We start from the raw sequence: 22,308 nt of genomic DNA, 5'->3' as shown, positions 1-22,308 counted from the left end.
TCTCACACGAAGCTCTTGCCTTAGGAAGGGTTTCCAGCTAATTTCGCGACTACTAGCAGCGCGTCCACGGCTATTGTGTGGCTCATACTCGTGATCCAATTCGTACGGATAATCAAATCATACAGAGATGTTCTCCTTGATCGAAGTTGGTTCAAAATACTGATGTCGGATGAGATGTACAATATGATCTAAGCTTACTGCTGAGTGAAGCCTATTCCATCTTCATTTTATGGCAAGAATCTTACAAATGACTAAACAAGACATACTGTATATTCTCGGATACTAAGCTACGATACATCAGAAAGGCAATCAGAGCCCAGCTCTGCTTAAGGCAAATGGTCAAAGGATAGTCAAAGGCGCCAATTATGATCTACGTGTTTCTAGATAGAGGTGAAATGTAGGATAAAAATGCGGCCAGTCGAGCATGCAATAACCAATTTCGTGTCTGCATCCACTGTGGCCCACCCAACAACTCGCGATCGGAGCTCTGGAAGAAGCCAGAGGACCGGCTGCGAATCCCTCAAAATCCATGCACCATCCGAACTGATACCATAGCGTTGGCGGCCGGCCGTGACGGACATGTTTGGATATGGATCCAAGATGTATTTCACGGCACTCTCGACAAGGACGACTTGAACACCGGTATAGATGTACGTGTCAGTCTTGTCGAATGAGATAGAGCAACCGGCAAAATCTCCGTACATGATAGAGCCATCGGCATCAACTTCGTATGTCGCCTCAGACATGCCCGTAGCCGCATCCCACAGCTTGACTGTCTCATCCTGCGATGCCGAGACAACGCGGCGGCCGTCTGGGGAGAAGGCTGCCGACGCGACCCAGCCGATATGGCCCTCGAGTGTCGCCTCACATGCGCTCCATTGCTCCGAGAGCTCCGGTTTGCACTGGACCCAATCCGGGGTCTCGCCGCGGAAGAGCTTCCGAACCAAACTTTTAGCTGGACTGAAGACGAGTGCCGAGATGTAACATTGCAGCGGTTGGGTCTCAAGTGCTGGGCGGAAGCTTCGCAGAAGACGGTACACGTCAACAACTATTTCCTGGAGACTTGACGCGTTCAGATGGTCCTGTTTTGTTTAGTACTTCTTTCATGCAAGAGGGCTTTTCTGAGCATACCTGGATGTGCTGTTTGACTCTCTCCAATGCGATCATACCTTCTGATATGCTGCGTAGTAGACTCAACGCCTCAATCCAGTAGAGAGTCTTGTCCCGCAAGAAGTTGTTGACTCTTCCGCGGTCGCGTGTGCTGCTGCCTTCATCCTGATTCGTAATGCTCTCTACTAAATGATTAACCCAGTAGACGCAGCAATAGCCGACTTCCGTCAGTGGGTCAATCACCGGTGGGCTGATGTCCTCCATAGGAAAGCCCGGGTCGTGCAGATTGTAGATGTCGCGCTTGAGTATGCGGGACATAGCCTCGATTGAGTTCTGGAGAATCTGACTGTGAATAGATGGCTGTCCTTTGGCAAAGAGAACGCTCGCGTGCGACTTCATCAAAAAGTCCTTCCTCGATTGGTGGACACAGTACACCTTGTCTTCGCGAATGGTGAGGAACGAGCCGCATAGGCTGATGATCTCCTGTAGCGATTCGCGATCGGTTCCCACGTCATCGAGCTCTCCGACCAAAGCCATCAATTCGGACAGCGACGGTGGGCGATAGGTTGTTGCTACGAGTGCAAGAATCTGCGTACAGCGTTCGGTATCCTCTGAGGCGAGGATTTGCTCCATCATTCGTTGATATAGAGCATCAAGGCCCGGAGGGAAAGACTTGACTTTCTGTAACGCGTTCCCTTTGCGAGTCTTCTCGAGTTCTTGGCAGATCAAGGCAACCCAGAGAAAGGTACCGTCCGCGTTCGACGACAGAAAGTGGTGGACTTCCTTGGCTATGTCGTCGCGGTAACCCTTGCGTCGTGCAAGCTCGGACACCTTGTGGTCGATGTATGTATTTACGGCTTCTGTAACTGAAGTTTCATTAACCTCAAGCGAAAGCCTGTGCGCCACTTTGCGCAACGGTTCCTCAATCTGAGGCCAATTACGGCTTCAAATGAGCCATTTCGCTGTGGTTGTTTGCGAGGTCCTGACCACGAGGTCGAGAAACACTGGCAGACCTTGCAAACACTCGTCCAGAGCGTTGACCACAAGGACAACTCCCTGCAGTTTGGCATCCTGGAGGATGTTCTCGAAGATTTCACATAGCGCCTGCCAGCCGTTGGTGTCTTCAAAAAGGTCTCTGCCGGCCTTCTCGTGCTGCTTTTCCATGTGAGAAACGAGGGAGGCGTCCTTCTCGAGGAGCATGTAGATCAGGCTGCGCAATGCAGCCGCCGCGGTATTGATACGCCCATCGGTGGCCTGGAAGAAAAAGTAGGATAGAATCTGTCCTTCGGTGCGCATCCTCTCGAGTTCGTCGATGATTCCGCAGAGTAGCATGGTCTTGCCCTTGCCTGGATCGCCTTTGACCCAGAGTAGGCGCTGGTCGTTATTGTCACGCCACTGGCGGAAGTCCGGGTTGTCGAGCACCCAGAAGTAGGAGTCCCTGAGTAGGCTGCCCTTCATGTTTTCGATGCGCCTCTTGTCATGGCGAGGATCGGTCACGCGCAAGTCGGCAATGCATTGCTTGGCTGCTTCGCTAACAGTGTCCTTACCTGTAAACAAGAATGCATACCAGGACAAACTGGTCAGCCTGTGCTCCAGCATATTGGAAACGCATCTGAAGCCATGACTTCTTACCAATCTCTCGTCTCAGTCTGAGGAATGCCTTCTCCTCGCCCTCGCTGTAGATGAGTGGCATATGCGCGTCGAAGATGCCAAGCATGCAATACGCAAGGTCTTCGGGACGCTTCGTCTTGCGCCCTCCCACCCAAGAGAGTCGCTCGTTGATGCTGAAGTCAGCCAGAGGTTTCCCTCGAAGCGCGTCGACAGGGACCCCTGTGCATTCGTGGAGCAGTGCCTCTAACGTTGTTTTGTTGCCAAGTACGTATCCTTCTGCTGAGAAGAATTTGACCGACCGTGGGGCGATCAGCTCCTGGAGCGTCCAGCCGCGGGTTAGCCACCGGCTTCTTCTGAAGGCTGTCTCCCATGGAAGTTGTGACGCTTTGTCTTCGTCCTTGCCGCCATTGTTGACCACGTCGCTGAGGTAGACGTAGCAATGGTCGGCGTCTCTGTACCAACGAACCATGGAGTTGATCGCTTCTTGAAGCTCCTGGCTGTTAGACTTGTCTATACAGCAAGTGTCGATCCAGAAGTTTTTCAGGCCATCCAGCGCAGCCTGCTGGCTGCAGAACGTGAGCTTTTTATACCCGACCTTGTGGTGGCCTGTATGATGTTGAACGTCTTGAAAGGTGATCTCCTGGTCATCGGCTCCACAGGTGTGCGAGAGGATATCATATGGCGGGACGTCCTCTTGAGGGTGCTCCTTAAGTCTGAGGCTGCCATCCTCTTGGAGTTCCAAGAGCCGCATCCTGCAAAGGTGGTCTGAGCAGGGTATCTCGATTGATTGATGGTTTTGGCCAGCGACGGCGTGATGCGACTTTGGTCACGAAAACCGAGTATGCTCGAGCATCAGGATCGTGGTGGGGCACAACCAGCAGGCGTTCAATAGCGGTTGGAAAAGGAAAGGGTTAAGTGCATGGAGACAGTCCCACCTGCGGGAACCAGAAGCGGGGCTGACGCTTGAAACCAGTGTCCTATTCCGCAGATATCATACTACTGTATAGTACTGTGTCGGGGTGCCTAAAAGCGACCCAGTTTGCGGAGGATGAGGAGTCAGCCTCGCAAGGCAGCTACAGTACTGCACATTCAGGCAGCCATCTTGCCGGCCATTTTGGCATGATTGCATGAACATGTAATGTAGAAATTCCGTTCCGTATAGTAATAACTGCGGGAATGTTTGCTTGCAGTGACCGTATTATATTGGCATATACCATATGCCGCTTTTCTTCCACGTTCACCTCGTCGATGCAATAAATAAAAGACACCAGACGACGCTATAAATTACTATTGGCGCGCAAAACAGCTGTCCGAGATGCCCGGTCTGTCCAGGCATGTCTCCACTTATGTGCCCCACGTTGCCAAGACGAGCGGCTCGTGCGCAAAGAGACTTACGCCCAACGGAAGCGGGACACCGATTTCGAATCTGACTGTATAGAGTGGTAGTTACATTCGGGGTCAGCCTTTTGTGTATTGACCAGTTGGCATAGGGCCTGTTTGTGTGGGTTCATGTTCGATCCATACTCCCATCGCCAAAAATGGCCCACCGAGTCAGCCAGTAGCAATGTATTGTCCGACCACGGAACAAAGGACCGCACCCTCATAGATAATATCTTAACTATGTCGTGTTCTGGTGCGTCAGTTCTTCGTTCTCGGATTGTAAGATCCTGTAATCTGTACAATCGTAACATAGTCTTTTCCTGCCCGAAACTTGCTGTAGTTACGAGGTAGCATATGTCTCCAGACTTCATAAAGCCTGCGTCGCTAATCGACGAGCCAGGGAAGCGACTGAGAGCACCAGTGTTGAGATGTAGAACCCACACACTAGCTCGACTATCCAAAGTGTATAGTAGGTATTTGGAGTCTGGAGAGAACGTGAATACCTCCACACGAGTACCTGTGACTGTGAGGATCTGGTGTCCTCGGTCGTCTTGAGAGGTCGGCGTCTTTGACACTACAAATTTCTCCCAATGGTCACTGACAGCAGAAAAGCAGCCATGTTTGGAAACGCGCTTGAACGTTGTCTGATAATGAGCTTTCCCTAAGTACGGCTTAAGTTGTGCCGAATCCATTATCACAGAAGAACAAAAACCTTGGTGTGGTTATATCTACATCTATATTGGACGTTCTACCTTTTTTTATATCTATGGAGGTACCCTCGACCAAGTACCTCTATAGGACCTGTCACGTCACTATTACTAAAGTTCCAATGTTACCGCAGCTCCGTGTACAGAAACCAAGACTGATAGCTTTTATAGGAATTGACATAACCGTGGTGTAATAGGAGATAGAACCTGTGAATTGAACGCAGAAACTTACGTGATTATCGTGGAGTGGACGAAAGCACAATGTTTTCGACACCGTAGTCATCGGGTGTAGAGTCAACCTTGAGATATGACAAGTTAACCTGGGTTAGAGCACGGCGCTTTCTCTCGATGGACTGGTTAAGTGACACTTATACCTCAGCAACTGCTGCGGTCCTGGCCCCATGAGCCGTATGACCTAGCGCAGGTCGGTTGCAGAGTTCACCGAACAACTCGGCATCCGGGACATCGCGGCAGGCTTGCTGCTGCGGCGGGCTTTACCCTCGAAGATGCGTTCATCTAAACTTCCGAATTTGTAGTAGGCCGCATGCTGTCAGTCGTTCCCAGTCCTCTAGCGTGATATATGCCAGACATGTGGTTGCCTGAAGTTGCGTGGCCAGTGTCTCTCTCTTCTCGCTCCACTTCCTACCGCGCGGAATATCCCGTACACTCCACGCATCGGAGAAACATACTCGTCAATTTAAAAGCAAGCAGGGTCGCCTCGATGGTCTCGAGGTGCTCCAGTATGAAGTGTTAGTGTTTCGTGTCGCGTCTGAGCGCTGCATTGATCTGCGATCGTGGCGACGGTGGCAATCTGGCTCGGCCTTTGGGTACCGTACAGCTATCTGAGGGACCGCTTCCTGGAGATATAGGCTCATTGCGCGCGATGCCACCGGTCAAAGGCGGCATAGATAATTATAACTGATGCGCCTGCATGATCTGATCCGAACAAGAACTCAAGTACACATGTAGGCCCCCTAGTCGTCGAGAAGCGGAAGGTCGCAGGTCAAAATTTGGCAATCAGCACGCAGTCCTTGCGCAAGCCGTCTCAGACTTGCTGTGTGCCCGGACCACCACATGCTCTAGTCACAACGCCGCATTGGACCGGTCGAGCATTGGCAGGCGAGCTCGTGCAGGCACGGCCAGCTTCGTCGGTGGCGTTACGCCGAGCTGCCGGACAATCTCTACTAAGATCGTGACCTCGCTTAGGCCCGCACGGCTCCTCGTGACGGCTCGTGTGGGGCCGTCAGCCTGATACGTACGGCGGCACGGAGCTGGCCATACTCCAGTCTGCGCTCAGCTTAGAATTCCTTGAGCTAGCGGCGTGCACCGAGAGCCCGGTGGCCGTTGCCAGCGCAGCCGCGGTATTGGTGAGCACCTTCCTGGCGATAACTCAAGAGTTTACAAAGAGACTGCCGTCAGTGATTTCGTGGATACTGCCGAGGCGATCCTTCCGCTTGATGGTCACCGACTGGAAGGAAGTGTTGGTGATTGGGACCATGTGCGGAGTTTTGGTGTCCACGACGGCGTTGAAGGCGGCAAGATGCTCTGCATCAAAGAAGAAGCAGCGGTCTGCAGGTAGAGCCTTGTAATCGGCGATGATGTAGGCTGACTGGCCTGGGGGCACAGTGACGGTGTCGCTGCTGGTAACTTTGCATAGGCACTGCTGGGTGCGCCGACTGACGTCGAAGACGTCGAAGTCGACAGCAAAGTTGTTCGTCTCAGTAAAGCAGATGCGTCCAGTATCGCAACTGATGTTGGCGGCATGAGGCTTGGAAAGGTCGTTGCCGACGAGCATGGCCCGGGCCAAAGTCCTTGCCGAAGCGCATCGGGGTCGGGGCGCACTTCTTCTCGACATTCTGCAGGTAGAAGCGGAACTTGACTTGTTGTGTGTGCTTGACCTTTTTGTTGCTGGCGCCCGAAGACTGGCCGGTTTGGTTAATCACGGTGTGCTCCAATTTTTCTAGGAGGAGCGACAGATGAATGTGCACCTAACGTCGGGATGGACGCAAACGTCGACGTCTGGCCCGCCAAGGGTACTGTACCTAGCTCGTGCCTTCTCCCGCAAGTGGGTGAAACTGCCAAACGGGCCGTGTGCTTGTCACTGGCCAACGCAAGTGCGCCCACTATTACGGGCAGCTCAGCTTGTGGCACCAACGGCGTGGGCTGTGGGGTGTTGGTCAGCCATGCCGTGTGGGTGACGGCCTGGTTGGTGTCGTTATAGGCTGCAAGGTGGCTGAAGAGCCCGCTACGCGACTCGCAGACCATTCTGCAGAATTCGTAGGTGCCCTGCTCTGCATCCAGCGGTGAAGGCTTTCCAGCTTGAATGATGTCGTGAGCACGCGGCGCGGTGCACTCGTATTGGTGTAGCTGCCGCTCCGCCTTGACATCGAAGGTGGTTTGACAATGCGGGCAAGTGGCTTGTCGAGACGAAGGTGAAGAAATTGGGAGCTCCAGGGCTCGAAGACCTTGAACGGTCTTCGTGGTCGTCAACAAAGTGCACCACCTTCACGTGTCGCTATCTCAAGCAGTTGTTGACAACCTTGTCCGTGCAGTCCTGCTGTAATTGCGAAAGGTCACCATTGCCGCGACGGAATATTCGAGAAGCTCGTCCTGTCCAGTACGCAGTGGTCGCCAGGCCTTCTCATCACCTCGTGCCTCGTTAGAGGCCGCTTCTGATGGCGATTGGAGAAGCCATTGCGAGGGTGGCATCCACGAAGGCGGGTCAAATGGACCGTGGCTTCTAAAAGAGCCGGCACCGCACTAAGAAGGTGGCGCTGCAACTTTGGCAGGTACCGCTCGACGTTGTCGGCAACGATAAGGCTTGTCTGAAGAGTGGGGTCGCCAACCCCGCCCTTGTCAACATCGCGTCTCTCGAGGTCGTCTGCCGGCAGTTTGTCCTCGACACAATACCTCTACCATTTCCACAGCCTTCATCACGGCAATATTTTGGTGTGCAGTCGCCCAGTCCTGTATTCGTTACGCTACGGTCATCGTCTCCCGGCACACCCCATTCATCCCCAGCCTGACTCTAGCATCATCTGTGTGTCCGTCCCAACCGCCAGATCACCCATCCGCACTTCCAAGTCGCCATTCCATCACCATCTATGGCTACGTCATCCACGTCGGCGCTTCCAGATGCTGCCATCGAAGGACATCGATCCGGATGGCGACCTCCTTGTCGTAGTCAGCGGATACAAATCAACTCCCTCGACATTCAAAATTTTCTCGCGTGCCCTGGTCAGAGCATCCAACGTCCTTTAGCCAAGGCCCGTCGATAGTCACGCGGGTAAAGACCAGTGACCTCCCCGGTAATGACGTGGCCTCGATGCGTCGACTTCTTCGACTCATGCACGGCACACACGAACCTCTACAGTATGATGCCTGTATGGATACCCCGGTCGTCCGCGGCCTGTATGATCTTGTCACTACAGCATGCAAGTACAAGTGCCTCCCATTGCTCCGACCTTTCGCTGCTTCCTGGACAAATTCATTCAGAGACGCGGCCCGAGACGAGGAGTCACTCCTACGACTTAGCTGGATCTTCTACTAGTTGGGGTTCTGGTCCGGATACGAGCTTGTTGTGGCTCGTCTCGTCATGGACTTCGAAATCGAGAGCGCCATGGTGCGAGGTAGCCATCCTTCTTTGCCCGTGTGTCTGCCGTCAGGCATGCTAGGTCAGTCACATCTTCCGCTGGCCATCCTTACGTTACTGACCAGTCAACAAATAGACAAGCTCAGAACACATCGAACCTTCAGGGTCGAAGACATGTTATATGCTCTACGGTTCCGTATGCCATCGCTGAACAGAGGAGTCAAGATGACTTCCCGGCACTGCAAGGCGCTGCGTGCTCCGGATGAGCAGCTGCACTACGAATCGCAATCCTCGTTTCTTGCACGGCAACGCCTTCAGGCGGTAGCGCTCCGGCCTGTACCCCTCGCAGAGACGATTCGGGAGTCACCGTCCTCCCTGTGCAATAAACTCGTCGATATCAACAAACAACATCAAAAGCCACAACCACGCAGACTTTGTTCGATTGTCCCTCTACCTCCCTGGGTAATGTGCACGCGCACAAACAACAGCACTTCACATGTGCTCAATTACAAGTATCAGCCTAGTAGCGAATCTCTTTATCTCAAGGACCAGGCGAGCCTAATGGGCTTGGATGTACTCGAGGTATTCCCGGTGCACTCTCCCTTCCAGCATAGTTGGCAGCGCGATGTTTCTTTGATCAGTCCCATCAGTGGTGCAGTTCCGGTCTGAGTTTGTGTCTTCCACCAAACAACTTCGGCCGTTCACATAGTTACAGTATCCCTTACTAGCCTTAGTTCAGATATTAGCGAATATTGAAATCTTCATAGTAGCCCCTACGTTGTGGGGATCTTGATTAGGTGTACGCCTCAAACTGGTCTCCCCTGACAAATGCGAGATCAACCCAATCCTTCTGACCATCGGGCGAATTTGGCTTGTTCTGCAGTGCCGTACGGCCAGTCCGTGATCTCTGTGTCTGGAAATCGCGGCTCGCGACCCTGCTGTAAGCCACGCTTGTCCATATGCTCGACGAATTTCTTCGGCGTAACGTACTCCACAAGGGAGTGGGACAAACAAGGGAGTGGGACACTTCCGTCCTACCTACGCGACAATATATAAGAGAAATCAACCACAACGCCTCAAATTAATTCAAACTATTCAGAATCCTCTTCTTCAGAGGTGGACTCAACTTTCTGACACGTACGCGCATTATGGCCGGGCTCCCCGCAGACGCCACAGCGTCGCGCGCACGTCTCTGTCCTCCTCGTACGGCCACTATGCTGACTCGTTTCCGCCCTTAACTGCTCCGTCGCGTCGATTTGAGCCTTCAAATCTTTTGCCTGATCAATCGTTAGGGACCCTCCTTTCTGTAGCTGTTTTCTTTTCGTACGACGACGGCGGCCAAGGCGGTCGTTTGCATCTCGAAGTTCGGCGAGGTCATGGCGCATAAGGGTCTGCTCGTGCACCATCATTGTAATTCCTTTATTAAGCTGCCGCAGGCTCTCAATAATAGACGACGGAGAGCTATTCTGGTGTCGTACGATGCGATTTTTAATATACTCTGTCTGCGATTCGGCCTCAATTGGGTTATTCGGCGTCTTTGAAACCCAAGGGGGTGGTAGTCCAGCAGAGGAACCTGGCGGTGTCGGCGTATGAAACTTCATATCTAGCTGCGAAATCACAGAATTCGGGTCGTACGGTACTAGGCCAGTTGCTCTAAAGCCTACCTAGATGTTTAACTTTATTATCGTAGCGTCGTACGCCTTATAAAAGGCTGGGAGGAAGTCCTCCTTTGAGATGTGGGCAATATGCGCCCGCATGAGACCCTCGATTTCTTTACCGTACGCCCGTTTCAGAGGGCTAAAGCACCCAACATCGAGTGGCTGGAGCTTATGTGAGGAGTGAGCAGGCATACAGAGCGTTACAATGTTCTGTTCCTTGCAGTAGAGCTCGAAATCGACGGAATGGTGGCTCTCGTGGCCGTCGAGGATGAGGAGGCGGTGGGTACCCTTCGTACGACTCTTCGTATGGAAATCGAAGTGTTTTACCCATTCTAGACCTCTCTTATTCGTCATCTAACCGTTGTCTAAAAGCGCGATTACCTAGTCGGCCGGTAGAGGGCTATTCGCGGTCCAGGAGTCGAGGTGGACCTTCCCTGCGAATATGATATATGGTGGGATTGAATAGCCGTACGACGCGATGCCCTGGATTACTGTAACCCATTCCTGATTGCCTTGTTGTACGGCTCTTGGCCTCCCGCGTCGATCGGAGGTTGTAACGACAGTTTCGGCGGAGATCTTGCCCATCGCGAAGCCCGTTTCGTCGAAGTTGTAGATATCGTCATTATGGATCCCGTATTTCGCGACTATGTTTCGTACGAGCGTAAACCAAGCGCGATACGCGTCCGGATCCTCGCAGAGGACTCTCTGGTAGTTGATTCTTCGATTAAAACGCGTACGGAGCTCAGGTCGTCGTCGTACGAAGTTTGAGGCCCAGTTCGTTCCGACGCGTGGCGCGTCGCGTTCACGGAGGAGTCGATCCGCCATTTCTCGAACACCACTTAACCGCGGCGGAAACGATCGCGAATCTAGGTCGATTATATATCGTACGACGCTGTCCTCTTCGTACGAGGTCAAATTCTGATTATATGGTCGGAGATCGCGTTTCGCAGGTCGGCCGTGTTGTCGTCGCTGGAGGGTGGAGAATGATACATTATAGAGTGATGCAGCCTTTCGTACGCTCAATTCTGGGTTCGATTGAAGCGCATTTAGCACGAGAACTAAATCGCTTTTATTTGATTGTCGTACCATAATTATTGGTGGAGAAAAGGGGGAAAGAAGACAGCCTGTACGAAAGTGGCGGGGGACTGATTCATCCACTTGTGTGATTCACCCACTTGTGGATTACGTTATAGAGATATTTAACTTTAAAAATCTCCTCTATAGTTAAGAAATCTAACTTTACTATATCTCTATAAGTAGGGAGTAAAACTGGGTCTAAGTAATTCTTTTTAGATAGCTTATAGCTGTCACGATCCTGCCTCCGGGGTCAGCCGTCTGGCAGGGCGCTGGGGTTGCTGTTCTGCAAGATAGGTAAAGCCTGTACAATAACAACTAACACTCTGCTGTCGTTCTCTCTCTGGGTTGTCGTTCGTGTCTCTTGGAAGAGATACCAGTCTCGGCAATTGAGTGACTAGTTCAAGTGTGGGTGAAACTGATACTTAGATTGATCGCTGAAGTACAAAGGTAATGACTGTCTATCTAGGAGATCCTTCTGGCTCTATATATCCCTTTGTCCTTCATCGTGCCCGTCGTCCTGCGACACCGTTGGGTCGCATGCCGACAGTTTGTTGTCGCAAGACCGACGGATGATGGTCGCCGTGCGACCGTTCATCGTCGGCTGCTGACGTAAGGTGGGTGCTTACATAATGTGTTCCCCGCCAGCCTTTCGCTGGTCCGCCCTTGTCCCTGGCCTGATCCTGCGGCCTTGTTTGTGCTGGGCTTGTTTGTTACCTCAGCCCCAAGCAGTTCCCCTGTTGGTCGGGTCGTCACATTATCCCCCTTCCCTCCTAGGCGCTGTCCTCAGTGACATAAGAAAGGTGCGGCCCCGCGACCCGATGTCCTGGCCTTCTTTCCTTCTTCAACGCTAACCATGCCGCCGCCAGGTCCCCTGCGGACCCCTCGCATTCGCCAGCGTCGTGATCCCGTCTTGGATCTTACTTCTGAACGTGCCGCCTGTGCGCAGTTCATTGATTCTTCTGCGGAGGACTCCGCGATGCCTTGTACCCGATGTTTCCGTTCCGGGTCTGGCATGTCTTGTCGGATGGTTCCGGATTCCAATCGTTGCGAGCGTTGTGTTCGTGACAAGAAGTCCTGCGACGGTGTCGCGGTGGCTTCAACCTTGTCACGGGTGCTTCAGACCCAAAAGGAATTGGAGAAGGACGAGGATGAGGCCGAGGAGGACATCATTGCTCTTCAGGAGCAGATGAACCGTCTCCAGCGCGATCTTGGGGACGCGCTTGTTCGTCTTCGTCGGATTCGGACACTGAAACGAAAAGCCAAGAGTCGCGGGACCGAACTTTTCGAACGTGGGATGGTGGAGTTGGATCGGGAGGACGGTCTGTTGCCGGCGCTCGACGGCCACGAGCGGGAGCTGGTGGGCGAGTTGTCGACGATGGGTGTCCCCCCTGATTTCGACTGGTCGTCTGTTGGTGTCGATCCTTCCGCTTCGCCTGTCGTGTTGGACCTCGGGGGTACTCGTACCCAAGCGTCTTCAGCGCCTGGTCCGCCCTTGCTCGATACGGGGGGTCCCAGTTTGTCTTCAGCCAGAAATGGATGAGTTGCTCCCTACAGAGGGTGAGTTTGTCTTCTGGTTCCCAACTGTTTTCTTTGTGTGTTCCTGGTTCCCATTCCACGCGGTACTCCGTGTGCCCTACGTCTCGATAGTCGAGGATTTTCTCAACTTCGTACGTCTGATACTGGTCGTCTGGTTTTTCTTGGATGGTGGCGGATTTGATCGCCATCTGTCCCTTGTGTTTCTGCCGTGTCCAGTTCCAGGGTTGTTCCTGGAAGCTTCGTGGCCGGTTATCCCATTCGCGAAGAAGTTCCTTGCAGTTCGTGAGGTTCTTCCTTGGTTCCCAAGTGTTTTCTGAGTCATCGTATCCCGCCCATTTGATGAGGTACCATCTGGTTCCTTTGCTAATCTTGTCGTCTAGGATTTTCTCGACTTCATGTTCTTGGTCTGGTTCGACCTCGATGTCTGCCTGGAGTGGTGTGTCGGCGTGTGCTGGTTCGAGGAGAGAGGTGTGGAATATTGGGTGGATTTTCATTCCCTTTGGTAGTGAGAGTTCGCAATTAAGCGGTCCCAAAACTTTCTTGACGCGGAATGGTCCAAGTTTTTTGAAATCCAGTTTACTGCTTGGCCGTTTTGTTTTGATGTTTTTGCGTAGCAGATAAACTTTGTCCCCCTCCTTATAGGTCGGTCCCTTCGACCTTTTCTTGTCGTAGAGTTGCTTGTGCTTTCGTTGTCGCTGAATGACCATGTCTTTCAGTTCTTTTTGGAGGTGCACGAGCTTCTGTGCTTCGATGAAGGCTTCTGGAACCATCGTATCTCGTAATGCGGTGGGTTCCTTAGGATCAAAGCCTTTGTTCGCGAAGAATGGACTGACTCCCAAGTCTTCGTTCGTCGAGGTGTTGTACGCGTACTGAGCCGTGGGGAGGTGCTCGATCCAATCGGACTGATCTTCCCTGATGTAGCACCCGAGGTATTGTTCCACGTTTTGGTTCATACGCTCGGTTTGTCCGTCTGTCTGCGGGTGGAATGCCGTGGACATGCTATGTTGGATGCCGATCTGACTCATCAAGTCCTTCCAGAAGTGGGAGGTGAAGAGCTTGTCTCTGTCTGTGATGAGTTTTTCGGGTATCCCAAAGTTACTGATAACTTCCTTCTTGAAGATCCACGCCGTTTGCTTGGCCGTGTATGTTTCAAGGAACGGGATGAACAACGCATACTTGGTGAGTCGATCAGTGACTACTAGGATACTGTCGTATGCGATCATTGTTGCCGGGTCCTGGGAAGGTGGGAGCTTCGTGATGAAGTCCATCGAGATGACCTGCCAGGCCCTGTCAGGTGGTGCGATGCTCTGGAGCTCGCCGTATGGCTTGCGCCTTGAGGTCTTGCTTCGTGCGCAGAGGTCGCATTTGAGGATTACCGATGTGACCACTGCCTTGAGGTTTTCGAAATTGAACTGCTTCTTGACTCGTTGCTGGGTCTTGAAGATTCCTTGGTGTCCATGGAGCGGGTGCTCATGGATTTCCTTTACCAGTTCTTGCTGCAGTGTCTCGGGTATCCACCTGAGTCCTCGGTATTTAACGACACCTCTGTCGATCCTGTCGAGGTTGTAGCGGGAGTCGTTGCTATGTGCTTTTGCGATCTCCGAAGAGTATCTGAGGGTTTCGTCAACGATTTTCTGCTGTAGCTCGATGTTCCATGTGTCGATGGTGATGGCCGCGACTCGGAGAGTGCCGTCTTCTGCTCGTCGTAGGAGCGGGAAGTTCTCTGTTTTCTGCTCGTGCTCCGGGTATCGACTGAGAGCATCTGCTCTGTTGTTTTCTGTCCCCTTGCAGTACTTGATGACTAGGTCATACTGCTGGAGTTCAGCGTACCATCTCAGCAATCTTCCGTTAAGGTTGATTCCCTTGAGGAAGTATGTTAAGTTCTTGTGATCTGAGTGGACGATGATTTGATGAGGCGATCCTCGAATGTAGTCGCTCCACTCCTTGCAGGCCAGGACTATCGCCATGAGTTCTTTCTCGAATGTGGTGTAGTTCTTTTCTGGTCCTGTGAACGTCTTGGACATGAACGCGACGGGATGGATTCGTCCGTTCTCGTCTCGTTGTCCCAGCTGAGCGCCCATTGCGTAGTCGGATGCGTCCGTCTCTAGCTCGAATGGCGCTTCTGGGTCTGGAATGCGGAGGATCGGGTGGCTTAGGATGATGTCGATGAGTCCTTGGAAGGCCTCTTGCTGTTTTTCGCCCCATACGAAGGGTTCGTTCTTCTTCGTGAGGTCGTTCAAGGGCTTCGCGACTTCTCCGTATCCTTTGACGAATACTCGATAGTAGTTTGTGAATCCTAGGAAACTCCGTATTCCTGTAACGGTGGTCGGTACTGGCCAATTGCGCAGTGCGTCCGTCTTACTTTTCTGCATGTGCACTTGGTTGGGTGTGATCGTGTAGCCAACAAAGTCGATCTTTTGTTTGTGGAACTCGCTTTTCTCGGGGTTGATGAGGAGGTTGTGTTCTCGGAACTTGTCCAGTACCTTGCGTACGTGTACGTAATGTTCCTCCCGAGTTTTCGAGTAGATCAGAATATCATCGAGGTAGACTACAACGAAGTCACCGATGAATTCCTTGAGGATCTGGTCCATCATGGTCTGGAAACTTGCGGGTGCGTTGGTGAGTCCGAAGGGCATGACGAGATATTCGAAGTGTCCTTCCGGCGTGCGGAACGCTGTCTTCCATTCGTCTCCAACCTTGATTCTGATGAAATTGTAGGCATCCGGCATATCGAGTGCCGTGAACCAATTCGCGCCGTACAATTGATCCCTGAGGACCGATATCAATGGTAGTGGATATCTGTTTTTGTGCGTGATCTCGTTGAGCTGTCGGTAGTCAACGCAGAGTCGTTTCTTTCCGTTTTTCTTGGGTACAAAGAGAATTGGGTAGCCGGCGGACGAGGTGGATTCTCGGATCCATCCTTTCTTGAGCATTCGTGCGAGGTACTCCTTGAGGGTTACTCGCTCGTCCGGGCTGAGTTTGTAGATAGCCTTAAACTGTGGCTCCGTGCCAGGTTTCAACGGTATCTCGTGGTCCCATTTGGAGTGCGGGGGAAGTCCGCGGTCGTTGTCTTTGTCGAACAGATCTGCATAGTTATGGTACTCCTCTGGTACTTCGCTAAGCATGTTGTTGAGTTCTTCGATATGGGCTGAGGCGATCTGCATAACCATGCCTTTGATCCCGTCGTCCCATGATAGTTGGCGTGCTGTCCAATCTATCCGAGGGTTGCTCCTGGCCAGCCATCCGCTGCCAAGTATGAGATCGTCTCCCCCGATCTCGGAGATATCGAAACTGATGTCTTCGCTGTGGTTCGAGAATTGGACCCGAAGTGGTTGGGTTTCTCGCTTAATCCATCCATCATCGTATGCCAGTGGTCCTCCTTCGAAGTTACGGATCCTGTATGGCTCCTCCTTGGCTCTCCACGGAACCCTGAGTTTGTTGACCAGACTCGGACTAATGTAGGTTCCCTGGCTGCCGCTGTCAATGAGTGCCTTGCAGGTTACTCCTTCGATGAGTACTGGTACGACGGTTGGTCGTCCGTACGTGGGTATGGAAATGGTAGAGGAGGCGATTCTTAGTTCCGGCGCGCCCGAGCCTCCTGCGAGGGCCGCGGTCCTTTTTCCGCCTTGCGTTTTGCTGCTGACAGGGCGTTGTACAAACCTTTGTCGAGCAGTCCCTCGTGCCATACCGTCTCGATGTCCGCCCAGAGATCTTTTCGTCCTTCGCTGGGCGTGTAGTCGCGCTCCGTTGCTTCGCGAACCATCCTGCTGACTCCGTCATACTCCTGAATGGTCAGGGCTGGGACAATGGCGTTTTCTGCGAAGAAAGCCATTTCCTCGTTGAGGGTCATGCATTGCTTGTCAAGGTGGCGCCTCAGAGCTTCGTTATCTCCTGACGCGTATTCCTTGAGTTGCTGGATGCTTTCGACGATATCGGGCACGGTGAGCTTGTTCATATCCTCTTGAGTTTTTCGTAAGGCCTCCTTCTGCTGGTACTGAACAATCTTTCGGTAGGAGTGGACCTGACACACTGGGTTCCAGCAGTCGGCGGCCCTGACTTCTCCGAAGACGCAGCTGAGGGGTGACTTAGGGTTGGATTCTAGCTCGTAGATGTGGTTTCCCATTCTCCTAACGGCCCAGTCGTTCATGGCTCCGGCGAGTAATGGGTTCGGGATAGGTAGTCCCGCTGTCCTTTCGGGGAACAGTTGATGCCTGGCCTTCGGCCCGATGTGGTCGAGGCACTGATCATGATAGCAGTGAATCCACAGTATTTGAGGGTGATTGATGTCCCCGTAGTCCATCCATCGGTGGTCTCTTGGGTTGCGCTCCGGCGCGTATTGTAGCTGCTTTGTGAGTCGTTGTCGGAACTTCGTCCTAGGTTCCTTGGTGGCTCTGAAGCAGAGGAGAGGGATCTGTGATTCCTCGGCCCGATATTCCTCGTCCTCGGAGTCGTGGACCTCTCCTTCTTCGTCACTGCTTATTAAGGCCGGGGTGTCGCATTAGTTATCCCCGCCATCTTCTGGGGTGAAGTGTATGTGGTCCTTATCGTGTTGTGACCAATACTTTCTTGCGTCCTGTGCTTCTGCTTTCGAGGCGTATTCGTGTTCCTCGTCGGCCTGTTCCTGCTGGGTGCCTTCATAGTCGTCACTATCTTCTGGCCAATCGTCCAGCGTTTCGTCGTCCGTCGGCGAGTTGGTGTCGTCGATCGTCGAGTATGCTAGGCGGTACGTTCGGGTACCTGCCCCTGGTGCACTGTTACTCGGGGTGCTCGAGTCCCTTTCCTCAGTGGCTTCTTCCAGCTCGCGGTATTCGTACGTCGCAAGTGGGTGGACGGGTGTTCCTTGCGCGTCTGGAACTTCAACTCCGTCTGAGGGAAATGCCGTGTCCTCATTGACCGTGGCCATCCCCTCGGCATAGCTAGCCTTGATCTGTCGTGTTGGTACCGGTGTAAATGCCTTCTTTGGCTCTGGGCACTTGGGTGCGAAGTGTCCTTCTTTTCCACAGTTGTAGCAAGCCTTGCTGCGCATGTCTTTCTTGGCCTTGCTAAGATCCATAGGTCCCGAATGGTGACCTGTGGCTGTTGTCGTCGTCGTAGTTCTTTTGAACTGTGGACGCACGGGTTGCCTTGGGTGCGACTGGAAACGGGTGGTATTGGCGCTTCTCGCCGGCCTTCGTTCCGTTTCTCGCTCGTGGAGTCTGCTGTCGATCCTGATCGCCATTTCGCAATATTGTCCAAAGTCTCGGGGTACGTGTTCTCTAGCGGCGATGACGTCCTTAACGCCGCTCTTGAGTCCGTCGTAGTATTTTTCGATCTTGGATTCCTCGGTGAGGCTAAGCTTGGTGATGATGCTTTTGAAATCGGCAGTGTAGGCGGACGCTGAGTGAGTTTGTCTCAGCTCCCTTAGACTCTTCTGTGCCTTCCGTTTCTCATCGGGGTCTTGGAACAGGGTTTCGAGTGCGTTGACATATCCGTCGAAACTGTCGAATATCTCCTGTGTCTCTATGTCGTGTTCTTCCAGATTGGGATTGTTCATGATGCGGGCCATGAAGGGTTCGAACCAGGCTAAGGCTCTGCCGTCAAGGTATGCTGCCGCGTGTAGAATCCTGGATATCTCGTCTGGGAACTCGTTGATGTACTGTCGTTGGTAGGCCTTGACTTGGGTGATGTGTCCTTTGAGTCTTCCGGGGGTGCCATCGAATTTTCCTGGCGCCGGGTACCTGATGCGTCCGCCTATTGGTGCTTGGATGATGTTGGCTGCGGTCTGCATCGTGTGGAGTTGTTCCCGTAGTGTTTGGTTCTCGGCCTGCTCTCTGGCAAGGATGGCTGCGTTGCCATTCACGGTGCCTTGGAGTGATAGTATCATCTGTCTGAGTTCCTCGATTTGATTCTGGTTTTGTCCGACAGTGTCTCGAAGTCTTTGAACTTCCTCATCGTCGTCGTCGCTGTCCGGGGTCTCCATGGCAGTTCCGAGCTCCTGCGCTAGGTTCGGCGCTGGGGCGTAGGGTGGTGCTGGTGATCCGGGGTTCCGTTGCGACGCCATTACTGCGGTGTCTCTTTCTTAATTGTGAGTTGGGAGAGTGCTTCCGCGAGTCCTTCCGGTGAGGTTTTGGTGAATTCACGTCCGGGGCACTCCGAATTGTGTCCTTGGTACGCGGGTTGGTGACAAGTGTCGCAGATGCTCTTGCGGGTGTTCCACTGGTGGTCTGCGCAACGTCCGACGTAGATGGCGTACTTCCCGCACAGGTGTTTAGTACAGGTGGGTGGTGTCTTGGGGAGTACTGCCGACGTTGGGTCCTTGATCCACGAGTTCGATCGTTCCCTTGGTGTTTCAGTGGTTACGCTTTGGGTGCGTGGGGTGTCCGAAGGAACCTGGTCGAGGTGGTCTGCAAGGAGGTGTACTTGTCGTGAAAGGTCTTCGAGAAGGTTTCCGATTGAAGTGAGAAGGTGTGGTGGCAAGTTGTTCATTGTTGTGCAACTGTGGTACCTGTTGTTAGTTGTTATTGCTCAGGGTGTACGTACCTGAACAAGAGCGATCAAAATGTCACGATCCTGCCTCCGGGGTCAGCCGTCTGGCAGGGCGCTGGGGTTGCTGTTCTGCAAGATAGGTAAAGCCTGTACAATAACAACTAACACTCTGCTGTCGTTCTCTCTCTGGGTTGTCGTTCGTGTCTCTTGGAAGAGATACCAGTCTCGGCAATTGAGTGACTAGTTCAAGTGTGGGTGAAACTGATACTTAGATTGATCGCTGAAGTACAAAGGTAATGACTGTCTATCTAGGAGATCCTTCTGGCTCTATATATCCCTTTGTCCTTCATCGTGCCCGTCGTCCTGCGACACCGTTGGGTCGCATGCCGACAGTTTGTTGTCGCAAGACCGACGGATGATGGTCGCCGTGCGACCGTTCATCGTCGGCTGCTGACGTAAGGTGGGTGCTTACATAATGTGTTCCCCGCCAGCCTTTCGCTGGTCCGCCCTTGTCCCTGGCCTGATCCTGCGGCCTTGTTTGTGCTGGGCTTGTTTGTTACCTCAGCCCCAAGCAGTTCCCCTGTTGGTCGGGTCGTCACAATAGCCTATTTTCCTATTAAATTTTTATTTTCAGATTTTTAGAGCTAATATTCATAGAGATATAAATATTGTAGACGATAAAGTCATTTGTATGTGTTAATTATAGGAGAGTTTTACATTATAGAATTCTTTTACTTAAGATTTAATAAAATAATCTATAAATAGGTTTAGTAGGACATTGTAGTATAGCCTTATAGAGCTATTAATCCTAACTCTAAAAATACTTAAAGTAGGTCTATAGCTAATTTATTAGCTGAGTTATAGCCGAGTGACAAGGTAGCGATTTTAGCGATTTTGGTGGGGTTTGGGGTGGTCGCGAAGTACCCTGGTCGCGAGACGGGGGGCAGACTTACAGCTTTTTTTTCGCGCGGCTCTTGCGTGCCGCCTGGCTGTTCTGCCAGCGCCGTCTGTCCGCGCCATCGGGCAGGTCTTGCATGCGCAGGTTCTGCTCGTGTGGGTGCGTGACTGCCGTGCCGTCGTGCTGCTCCGGGTAAGCGGGAATGACGCTTTCTTTGTTTTGGTCGGGACTCTCCTCATTCTTGGTGCGCGGCGAGAAGTTGTCACCCGCCAAAGATTGTAGCAGGCTGGCATCGCTGTTGCTGTTATCCTTGGTGCTTCCACGTCTAGCCCGGGTCCCTGCTGCATTACGCCTCCATCCCCGTTTGCTCACCCGCGCCTTGCTCTCATTTCGTTTTGCGGCCCCTGGGTTGAGCTCTGCACAGGTCGGGTTGAATTCTGCTCCAAAAGACGGCGAAGGGACCTTCGAGACATGTGACTGGTCTAGCCTTGATAGTACAATCCCATCCGTGTCTTCCTCGCAGCTACTCATGATTGATTCGAGGCTTTGTGACTGCATCGGGGTGCATGCTGGGATTGCGAAGTCAAAGCCTTGTTCTTGAGCCCAAATGAGGAGTCGCGGGTCAGGGGCAAGGGATGATGCCTGCCGCTCCATGGCGTTCTCCGGTCCACCAAGGGAAAGGCTCGTCGTTTGTAGACAGCTTCAGTGCAATAATCGCTCTCCACAAAAATAGTTGTCAAGCAGCTTGGATGTCTAGCGAGTGTGACTTGCAACGGGCGACTGCTGGGTTCCTGCTTGTTACCACAAGGTGTACCGAGCCGTGGGGCATCTGATAACTTGTACGCACGGAAGCTGCCAGCTGGATCGTGCTTTCTCCATGACTCAATGGCGTAAAGGGCACACTTAGAACACCATTATGCTCAAGTTAATCCAAGCACAGAAGCATCCTCGCGAGTCAGATCATCCATGGCTGACAGCCGAAACGCCCGTCGGGTTGAGCTATACCTAGTCAAAAAAGCCCATCACACCTGCTTCTGCCCCTAAAATGCATGATGTAATCACGTTACGCAACGAGCCCGGTGGGCGGTGGCCAATCGGACCAAGCTCAGCCCGGTACACTACCCAGATGTTTACCATGAGAGGCAAATCCCCGATCACCTACACGTGTGGCCCTAGCACGTGGGCGTTGCCGTGGCGCACATCGGTCACCTAAGACAAGGGTCATGTCCCGATGTTTGTTTGTCACGCATAACAGCTCAAGTATATCGTGGTCACGAAAATCCATTACGAGGAGTTCCGTATCAGTCCTGCTACACGGAAACTTCGCGGGCTTTATCGTACAGCACTTGTCTCTGACATAGGGGACACACGTCATGATCCCGCTTGAACCACTTGTCAAAACACGCCTTGTGGTAAATATGCTGACATGCGAGAGCTCTGATCGGGCTAGTATCTTGGATCACATCCAGACAGATGACGCTATTGCAGGAGCCGATTGGCAATGCTCGTCAGAAAACTTTGCTCGTCTCGGGAGAGGTCTCGTAAAGCTATACTCTGTTGCGGAGCACTGAACGGGCACAACAGACCGACTCACCAAAGTTGGCAATCGAAGCTGGACTCCGCAGCAGGGTTGGCAGCTGGTGGGGTTCGTTGGGCCCGCTTGGCCGAGTCTACCTGCTGTTTGTTGCGCCACATGCTGAACGGCTCAGCTCGGACCTGCTTGTCCAAAAGCCTGAGCCGTTGATTGGCTCTTTGCTGACTGCTTTCCATCGGAGCATCGGGGGCGTCATGCCGATTGACCGTGCTTCCACGATTTAGTAATTTGCACAGAAGTATCTTTGAATGCACATTTGCAAAAGCTTCCTCCGCACGTGTCGGCGGTGCGAAACAAAATTCTCTCGAGGCAGCAGCAGAAGTGGATAACAAACAACATACATTATCAGGAGAAAGACCAGCACCGATGCCGCAAGCACGAAAACAGGGATGAGTGCTGCCGGAAGGCTGCCAGGCGTCGGCTCTGTTGGATCATCCATGCTGGCGTTCCCTGGGGAGGTTCCCAAAGTGTGAGGAAAGAATGTTGAGTGATTGGACATTTGACTGGACAAGCTGACGAGCGCGCTGCGAAATTTGTGACCGACTCGTTATCGGTGCTGCCGCCGGGGTGTTTTATGCGCTTGTAAAAGACCTACTCCGCGTCGACTTGAGGTTGCCGTGATGACTTTCGGGAGTCGACCTCGGATATCATGAATGGATCGCCGTCTTGCCGGTGGCTGC

At 52.7% G+C, this 22,308-nt stretch overlaps 5 protein-coding genes across 5 annotated transcripts; 1 reads left to right on the top strand and 4 right to left on the bottom strand.

Annotated features, from left to right (window-relative positions):
• Nucleotides 1-380: 380 nt before the first annotated feature.
• Nucleotides 381-3,472, bottom strand: B0I36DRAFT_370395 (heterokaryon incompatibility protein-domain-containing protein; the record flags this gene model as incomplete). The annotated part of the gene is made up of 4 exons (XM_046159909.1): nucleotides 381-1,082; nucleotides 1,132-1,976; nucleotides 2,133-2,657; nucleotides 2,743-3,472. 4 exons carry the CDS (start codon nucleotides 3,470-3,472, stop codon nucleotides 381-383), a joined length of 2,802 nt encoding a protein of 933 aa, XP_046004095.1.
• A 2,726-nt stretch (nucleotides 3,473-6,198) lies between these two features.
• Nucleotides 6,199-6,603, bottom strand: B0I36DRAFT_370394 (uncharacterized protein; the record flags this gene model as incomplete). The annotated part of the gene is made up of 1 exon (XM_046159908.1): nucleotides 6,199-6,603. The coding sequence occupies one exon, from the start codon at nucleotides 6,601-6,603 to the stop codon at nucleotides 6,199-6,201; it is 405 nt and encodes a 134-aa protein (XP_046004094.1).
• Nucleotides 6,604-8,133: 1,530 nt separating this feature from the next.
• Nucleotides 8,134-9,177, top strand: B0I36DRAFT_342483 (uncharacterized protein). The gene is made up of 2 exons (XM_046156086.1): nucleotides 8,134-8,482; nucleotides 8,537-9,177. Exons 1-2 carry the CDS (start codon nucleotides 8,404-8,406, stop codon nucleotides 9,067-9,069), a joined length of 612 nt encoding a protein of 203 aa, XP_046004093.1. The 5' UTR covers nucleotides 8,134-8,403; the 3' UTR covers nucleotides 9,070-9,177.
• A 10,908-nt stretch (nucleotides 9,178-20,085) lies between these two features.
• On the bottom strand, nucleotides 20,086-20,565 carry B0I36DRAFT_370392 (uncharacterized protein; the record flags this gene model as incomplete). The annotated part of the gene is made up of 1 exon (XM_046159907.1): nucleotides 20,086-20,565. One exon carries the CDS (start codon nucleotides 20,563-20,565, stop codon nucleotides 20,086-20,088), a length of 480 nt encoding a protein of 159 aa, XP_046004092.1.
• Nucleotides 20,566-21,295: 730 nt separating this feature from the next.
• On the bottom strand, nucleotides 21,296-22,120 carry B0I36DRAFT_60161 (uncharacterized protein). Its single transcript, XM_046163082.1, has 3 exons — nucleotides 21,972-22,120; nucleotides 21,629-21,835; nucleotides 21,296-21,513 (listed from the first exon to the last, which is right to left on the bottom strand). Exons 2-3 carry the CDS (start codon nucleotides 21,802-21,804, stop codon nucleotides 21,345-21,347), a joined length of 345 nt encoding a protein of 114 aa, XP_046004091.1. The 5' UTR covers nucleotides 21,805-21,835; nucleotides 21,972-22,120; the 3' UTR covers nucleotides 21,296-21,344.
• Between the last annotated feature and the right edge of the window lie 188 nt (nucleotides 22,121-22,308).

Source organism: Microdochium trichocladiopsis, assembly GCF_020744255.1.
Source record: "Microdochium trichocladiopsis strain MPI-CAGE-CH-0230 chromosome Unknown B0I36scaffold_18, whole genome shotgun sequence".
Lineage (NCBI taxonomy): Eukaryota > Fungi > Ascomycota > Sordariomycetes > Xylariales > Microdochiaceae > Microdochium > Microdochium trichocladiopsis.
Note: the sequence above shows the minus strand (reverse complement) of the source record. Positions and strands in the feature narration are given on the sequence as shown.